Below are 9,196 nucleotides of genomic sequence, written 5' to 3' on the forward strand. Positions count from 1 at the left end.
AACTTCAACAATACTTTCTCACTGCAGATCAATTACTCACTACCTACACACACACACACATTCGTCACGTTGTCACCCTTCCACATATATACCAGACTACCTATATCTAGTAATCTCTCGACTATTCCCGAAGGTTCGAGAGAAGTGGCGTGACATTAGTCACGTGACCTCGCTCACGCAACAGTAGTTTAGCCTTAGTTTAACATATTGCTTACTTCTTACAACCTAAAAACTCAACCAGTGTTACTTAAAGTAAAATTATTTGAATAAAAATAATTCTGAGAAGTTCATATTCATTATTCTCTATTCATTCAAATAAAATTTGATTGCTGAATAACATTTTCATAACAGTCTAACAATATGCAATACTCTAAAAGTTATGGTTTAAATATTGAAAGCTGGCAAAGTATTAGAAACTGACAGACCTAAAATTTCTGATAAAAATCATGTGAATTGCATATATTTTTTCAACATTTCTCTTGACTTATCAATTTCAGATTCAAAATTGATACTGTAACCAATATTATGGTTACATATTTTGTCCCCCACTGGTCACCGCCCAAGAGGTTTTTTTTACTCAATACCAAAACTTAATTGTCAATTGTGCTGGATGAAGAGATACCAAACACTATGAAACACTTTACTTATGTAGCATAATACTTTAAAAGCTATGGTTTAAATGCTAAAATCTAAGAAAGCATAAGAAATAAATGATCTTGCAGTATCTTTTCAATTGAAATTAGAAAGATTAGTGTCAAAATAATTGATTAGTTGAATGTAATAATTTAATTAGTATGATAATTAATCAATTAGCAGACCCAACTAATTGCAGCATTGTTACAACAGCACCTAACTGTCATTATTTATACATGGCCTAAAGTTATTTAATAATATCCAGCTCCACAATAGTGAGTAATGCTCACCTCTTTATACTCTATATAGATCTAATTATGTCAGACAAGGGATGATATGGTGTTATCTTGATCAGTGACAACTTGATACAATTTGATGAACAGTTGCCCATTAAAGTAAGAACCTTGACTTGTAGGGATCTCTATTGGTACTTGCAGACTAGAAATATAATTCTTCATATCCAGATAAAGCTCTTTATTCTCATTTGTATGTTGTTCAATAGTAATTGGTCCATTTGTATTATACAACACTCTTGAACGACTTCATATAATAATCCTATAGGCATGTAGGATCATATGTTTATATTCATACACATATATTGCCATATACATATGTATTCAATACATGTTATCACACTAATAGCTTACAACAGACAGATTCCATTTCCCTCGAAAATTACCTTATAACCTTTGTCAAACACAATATGTTTTTCTTTGAGGCATTACAAAATAAATAACCACATGCAGAATTAAGCTCATCAAAAATTTTTCAGTTTGAATTTTTGTAACTGAGGATTGATGTTTGTGCTGCTACTACATTATATATCTATATGCATTCACATGAAATACAACTCCCTAACTGCACGTTGGGTGTACCAAGACAACTGTTTCTGATATTTTCTCTCATCAAAATACCTCAGTAGCTCAGAAAGCCAGAGTTGGAAAGCCCTTTCAGCTGAGAGTTTTTTAACCTCTAGCCACCATTCTGTTGTACAAACATTACATCTACTAACTCCAGCTTCCTAATTATGTTAATCAAGCAGTTACCATCTGGTATTCTATGGATATCTCTTGTAATGAAACTCTGCTTGATATTTTGTAAAGTCAGGGCTGCAAAAGTATTTTGGTTCCATTAATATTTCAATCAATAAACTATCCTCATTTGAGATGATCAAGTGGTAATCATACAATGTAGTACATACATTGTACCTTACAATACCATCTAAAAGCTCAGAAAGCAAGGGTTACAACCCCCCTTTGAATTGAGTTTCCAATCCTCCAAGATATCATCCCAAGTTGTATAAATTGATGATACACTAGACATTCCAGCTTCTGGCACTAGCTATCTTCATGGTAATGACATCGAAATCACACAGTGTAGTGCACTTTTTATTTTGTTTTTTACAGGTTACAGCTTTTACAGCAAGGAAGAATATTTTTTAAACAGGCACGATGTTTTAATTGATGATGCAATCATTCTCACATACACAGGCTTTAATGGTAAAGAAGGTTTGTGTATTTAAATCAACATTTAATAATATAACTATAAATGTGTGAATTGACAGAATTATTTATAGCTGAACAGATAAAATAGAAAAGTGGATAAATTCAATATGTAGATGTTGTGTGAAAGATTTGGATAATATTAGAAATGCCTGAGAAAATAACAATCAAAACCTGGCCTGTTGTTGTGCCTGGCCATTTCTTAATTGTGGGATAGTTTGATTTTACTAATAAAAGTTCTCCAATTTTTATTATGCTAATGTCAGATTCATATTTTAGTGTGACAGCATTCTCTTCAGGAAAACTGTGGTTGTTTGTGTTCATATATTCATGGACATGGGAAGGTATTGTTTTAACCTGATGTTCAAGTTACCTCCAGTTTCACCTATGTATAATGCTGGGCTACTGCTATACTGTATTTTGTAAATATTTCCTGGTTAGGTGAATTTGTTATATAATTTTATTAATGTGTTTAATTTTCATTCCAGGAGTAAAAATGGATGTAGTCGTTGTGTTAAGATTATCTATATCAAAGGTATGCTAATGTTTTCTGCATTCAGAATAGTATCAGAGATTGAGTTTCCTCTGTTTTGTGGAGTGTTTTAGCAGTTTGTTTGCTTGTAAAATGTACCTGCCTTGTCTGTATTTTTAAAATTCATTAATAGTGTGTGTAATGAATGTGGTAAGGAATGGACTTATGTTAGTAAAGCAATGAGTTAAGTGTGTAACTTTTTCATCAATGTTTTCTGTGATGTATATAGTGTATGCTCAACAAGAATAAGTAACTAAACCAAAAACAGGTCTGTTAAAAACATTCTACATTAAATTAATTTAAAAACTTCAAAAAATACTAAACAATAAGAAGCTTATAAAACAAAATTTTAAAAGAGCTCAAAGGAAAGTCTAAAACTTTTTAAAAACAACAAATAGCCAATAAAGAATACTATCATAATTCTTAAAACCAAACAAAATGATTCCATAATGATAAATGTGTTGAATAAATCATCTAAATTAACTCATTCAAGTACTAACCTCAACCTAACATACAATAAAAAATTAAGGAAACTACTCAAAATACTATTCAAAAACTATTATTACATTTAAACTTTAAATTTTTTTGCATACAAACCAACCAAAAATCTGTGATCTACTGAAAGTCCATAATAACCTTAAGCCTAATTATGTCGTCTTACTACTCTTTAAACCAGAACCCTTGTAAATACACATTTAGACAGCTGCATCACTATTTGTAGTTTTGATGTCATAAGTCTATTCTCACAAACTCTGTGTCATAAAGTAATATGATTTAGTACAGAAAATGTTTCACAAAACCCCAAAAAAGGGAATCAACATAAAACAGAAACATCTAATTGAACTATTACAACTAGCCACATATATTTGCTTCCAATACAGGGGTTATAACACTAGCAATGGATTCATGATGGGGAAATCGATGTTTAATAATGAAGATGAAGACAGTTGACAAAACATAAAACATTTTATTTACAAGGTTTGAACCTAAAGAGGTATGATGTGGGAACAAGGTACAAAAGTAGTCTAAACTGTTATCATAAAATTGCTAGGAGTATAAGAAGTAAAACAGAGTACCTTAGAGCACTGGTCAGAACAGAGAATTTTGATAAAATGGGAACAACTGAAACCTGAGTAAATGTAGAGATTTTTCATAATAGTAATTTCTTTGAAATACAAGGTAAGTTGTTTGATATGGATGGAGTGCTAAAAAGAGAATGAGGAATACCTTCATATGTAAAATATGAGTTACATCCTGTTCAAGTTAAAGATATTAAAGAAATCAATGAGGTTGAATCTGTTTGAGTTTTGTTGGTGGTTATAAAAGGAGTAGGCTTTTAGTTGGAATTTGTTACAGGTCACCAGTTGAAACTAATAAAATTAATGAGAAACTCTGCAGAGATATGGAATTTATATATTAAATGTCGTTAATGTACCAGCTGCATAACTGATCATTCATAACTTCAGAACAATATGGGGACTTTATCTTCCTCAATCACATAACTATCCAACATAATGCTGTGACAGAAAACTGCCTATTTCAGTAGTGTGCTCTAACAGCATTACACAGCATTTATACACTAGATTTTGTCCGTACTAAACTATGAAATACCACTTGTGTACATGATAATACTGTAATTTCTTCTCACCCACACACTTCTGCAGTATATTTTTCCTGGAGTTGATCTGGCTGAAATTTGATAACTCTACCATGGAACATTAATTTACTGATTGCATGGGCAAAACTGACTGTTAAGCTTCTCAGTATGTTCATCTCAAGAATGCTAATGTCAGAACTAAAGTTGTGATATCTTCCTTCATTGTATAAGTGAAGCCTCCTAGACATAGTCAGAGTAAGACCTCTCCATTTATATCTAGTATACCTACAATTGCAATGGATTCATGATGGAGAAACCAAAGTTTAATAATGAAGATGAAGACAGTTGACAAAACATAAAGCATTTGATTTACAAGGTTTTGAATGTTTCGGAATAAGAAGGCTGAATAAGTTATTCTGAAACATTTTTCCAGAACAAAGTTCATGTGAATTAGCACAAATAGTAATTTTGCTTGAACTGTCTGATGTATCACAAGGTCTATCAGTGTTCTGCCTAATCCTGTATCAACCAAGAATTTCATCTCTTGGTTTTACCATGTCAAGAATCACCCAGCCCAGAGAAAGCTTAGCTGGCCACCACACTCTCCTAAACTTGTGGTCAGACCCAACCTGGGCTCCTCTAGTTTCCCGGAGGCTGTAGTAGTAGTATTCACTGCCTGCTGTTTACTCCCCTGCACTCGTTGCATCATCATTCAAAACTGATAGACTTGTTTACCTTTTTCTTTGGCAAGATATGGGTAGCTCACTCAAAAGTGATCCAAAGTTCTACATGAAAAACACAAAATTTACTGTTTCTTTTCAGGAAAATGTTGTGATGGGGGCATCAGAAGCATATGTTGCAGCATATATACCACGGGGAAAAGTTGGAATGCCCTCTCCATTCACAGGATAGCAGTGTGTATGCAACACTAGCATATGAAGGTGGTTGGTTGCTCCTCATCTGAGATTGAACTTTGCATGACCTGGGTACCTGAGTAAGACACTGTCAGCAATAAAGACACTGCATCTGCCACTACAGGGTTTTTCCTCTCTTATGATTGGTTTGAAGTTGCCACTACATACTGCATCATGGTATTAGCTGCCTAAGTAAATGTGTAAATATCTCTCACATGTATAAGATGCCTCATTATTTCACTGGGTAACCCTTCAACAAACTAGTCAATAATGATATACTTGGAATCCAATAAGTTCTTTACAGGATAATTGTTACCTTTCAAACAGCAACTTATTCATTTAAGCATTCAAGCTTTCCTTATGATACCCCTATTCTGAACTTTGAATTTGGTCTGATGGATTGCTCTGTTTATCATTCAAATGAATCAGGATCCAGCTTATTCAAGCAGTTACCTGCCTGAAACACTTCAGAAAATGATTCAAATCTTTCTTACTGTATGCATGAATGTCAGAGAAGCGATTTGTTTCACCTCTCTCATTTGGAATCATGATTGTAGTAAGACATTCTCCTTTAAAGCTTGTTGACTAAAGTGCCCTCAATATCATAGGCACAGTGTTGTAGAAGCAGAATCTACTAGTAGCACCTCCAATCTCTCTCTCTGATGTTCTTGGGTGGCTTGGGTTACTCTGGCTAACATAAGTCTGAGAGCCCTAGACAGGCCACCTCTCTCAGACTCACGAAATGCCCCATTGATCTATGTTTTCCTCATGTTGAAGTCAATTCTCCGGAAAATAACATGGACAGTCATTCTTAATGCACCAGACATTGGTAGCTCTTCTTTTTGAGTCATCAGATGTAATGAGATAGAAGTCACGGACCTTCAGAACATTATCAGACATCCAAGATAGAAATTCTCTTGGACCAGACAACCATCTTCCTTCAGTGACTGATTCCCTCTGTTAGTCATAAGTCTTTCTAGTTGTTGAAAATGCCACTTACATCAATAACAAGCACAAGAGTTTAAGGTTTGTTTTGGTCTTGAATTTTGTGCAAAGCTACACGAGGGCTATCTGCACCAGCTGTCCCTAATTTAACAGTGTAAGACTAGAGGGAAGGCAACTAGTCATCACCACCCACCGCTAACTCTTGGGCAACTCTTTTACCAACAAATAGTGGGATTGATTGTCACATTATAATGCCCCTACGACCAAAAGGTTGAGCATGTTTGGTGGGCCGGACAACGAGTTTAAGAAAATGGCTGAATACATTTGAACAGAATCAGCAAACTCCACAATAAGATATATTGTGGTCATAGGACCATACTTTTCTCCTTTCTATCTACTCTGTGGTATATTCAGATAAATCTCAATTTGCTTGACAGCCACAAGATAGATCCTCAGAATTACAGGAAATTCGATCAAGACATATACTGTGAAGTAATGAATAACTGAGTTATGAGGATGAATGAAATAAAGAGACCAGACACACTGCTGTTTTTATATTAGAAATTGGAGCCTTTTTTTGGGAGGAAGGAGATGTATTGCTTGTAGTGAGGGCTTGCATGTGAATTTTTGTACTTTTTATGGAGTGTCATATACAGAGGGTATTTATATTAACATCTTTATTTTTGATAGGCATAATAACTTAAACAAAATTGCAGCTTAGTGTAATCAACTCCAGACTGTTTTATGCATCCTTGTCAATTGAATTAAGTAATAAAAACACAACTGCATGAATTCCTAACATATCCTTGAAAAAAAAAATCTGGAAATGTTAAGAATATATATGTTACAGTTTTAACTGATGAGTAATTTTTTTCAATAGACAGACATGTGGAATACTATTTTTGCCTGGATTGTTGGCCAAAAAGGCTTTATTCGAGTCAATGACGAACCAAATCATCAAGAAAAAGAGTTTAATCACAAACTTCCAGAAGATATTAATTACGATCATGTGATGTATGTTGGGATCAATCATAAGAATTCATTAGGTGAGTTTGTGTTAGGATTTGTAAAATATGCTGATGATTATGACACACATATATATAAATATAGATATATAATTTGAAGTCAAGCTCTCATGGGTTTATATGTGATTTTGTTTTATACTTGCTAAGAAATAATGTTGGCTATAATTAAAATAATTATGTTGGAAGAAGCCTCTCAGTAAGTATGTTTATTTTATTCCTGATAAGATACTATTTTGCCTATCACTAATACATTGTAGACAAATATTATAGTATATTAATTCTTTTAAGCTATGTAATAACCTTTTTATATGACATTTCTATTAAATTCAAGGCTGCATGTTATATCTTTGCTTAACTATCTTTGAAACTGCTTGAATAAAGCAAGTATATTAACAGCCAAACTTCAAAGCATCTGGGTTTGTGTGAGAGTTTGATACATGCATTCTGTAGCAAAACCTCCTTTGTTCTATAACACTGTTACGACAGCAGAAGTCATGCGACGCTGGAAGCATGTGCACTGGAGTTTCTCAAGGGATCAGTAATTATTGAGGAACCCCGCGAATGTCCGAGTGTTTGCCAAATGCCCTCTTCTTTAGTATCTAAGCGTGGCAAATAAAGCCAGTGATTGATAATTGAGTCAAGTGAATAGTAGGCACCATAAGTAAAGTGTGTGAATCACTGTGATTTACATCGTGTGTTATAAAGGTTGTTAAGTTTAAAGTGACTGTGGAAATTCTATGTATTACTAAAAGTTGTATCAGAAAGAATAAACTAGTTTTAATTAAGAAAGGACTTGTATCACTCAAGTTCCTCAGAAAGAATTTATACCGGAAATTAACAAACGAGCATATATGTAACAATTTGGTGTCGGATAGTGGGATAAAGAAGAAAAAAAAAAGATGGAAACGAGAAGTAGCAAATCAAACTACGACTTAGCAGATTTGATGGCAGCAATACAAGAACAGCAAAAGAAACAAGAAAAACGAGAAAAGAAACAAGAAGAGAGACAAAAGCAGTGGCAAGAAAACCTGCAACAGTGACTGCTCGAACAGTAAAAGAAACAAGAGAGACTAAAGCAGTTGTTGGAGGAAAAAGAAAAGAAACAAGAAGAGAAATTACTGCAGTTGTTAGAGGAAAAAAGAAAAAACACAAGAAGAGAGATTACAGCAGTTGTTGGAAGAAAAAGAAAATAAACAAGAAGAACGATAAAATAAACAAGAAGAGAGACTACAGCAGTAGTTGAAGGAGAAAGAAAATAAACAAGAAGAGAGAATACAGCAGTGGCAAGAAAACCAGCACTGATGGCAATTGGAACAAGAAAAGAAACAGGAAGAAAGTCTCCAACAGTTGAGAGAAAGCCAGCATACACAGATAGAAAAGATTAGTAAATTTCAAAGTGAATTAAATACAACAAAGGATGATTTACTGTCTTTTACACAAGGAGGATATAATAGCCATGGAACTAATCAGCCTCAGACAACAGGAAGCCCCTTCCAGACCCTGCAGCTAAATCGTAATGCAGACATCTTCAGTCCTGTTAGAAGTCACATCCCAGATATGAGTGTCAGCAATAGGGGTGATCTAGTACGAAGGAAGCCACAGAAATTCGATGGGAATGCACCATGGGAAGCATATAGAGCACAATTTGAGCTCCTGGTAGAAATGAATGGATGGAGGAACAGAAAGCAGTGTACCTGGCAACGAGCTTGAATGGACAACCTCTGGAAATACTTGGACAGTTGTTAGCAGACGACAGGCACAACTATAGCACACTGGTACCTGATCTAGAACTCAGGTATGGAACCCAAATCAGTCTGAAGTCTACAGGGCTAGGTTTAGGACTAGAGTCCGTGCTAAAGGGCAGAGCCAGCAAGAGCTGGCACAGGACTTGGAAAGTATGGCACACAAAACCTACCCAACTGCACCACCCGATGTACTCAAACTGTTGCTGAAGGATCAGTTTATAGATGCCCTGGACAGTCCACAAGTGAAGCAAGCACACCCCTCTACTATGCAGGATACAATGGCCAGAGCTCTTGAATTCGAAT

At 34.6% G+C, this 9,196-nt stretch overlaps 1 protein-coding gene across 2 annotated transcripts in view; it reads left to right on the top strand.

The window, feature by feature from the left end:
• LOC111088555 overlaps window positions 1-9,196 on the top strand; it is a 127,716-nt gene that overhangs the window by 58,411 nt on the left and 60,109 nt on the right. For both annotated transcript variants that reach the window (XM_022399035.1, XM_022399036.1), the window contains one exon: window positions 7,004-7,169. In XM_022399035.1, coding sequence (XP_022254743.1) covers window positions 7,004-7,169 — 166 coding nt within the window. The remainder of the gene's footprint in view (window positions 1-7,003; window positions 7,170-9,196) is intronic.

This window comes from Limulus polyphemus, unplaced genomic scaffold (assembly GCF_000517525.1).
Source record: "Limulus polyphemus unplaced genomic scaffold, Limulus_polyphemus-2.1.2 Scaffold4004, whole genome shotgun sequence".
Lineage (NCBI taxonomy): Eukaryota > Metazoa > Arthropoda > Merostomata > Xiphosura > Limulidae > Limulus > Limulus polyphemus.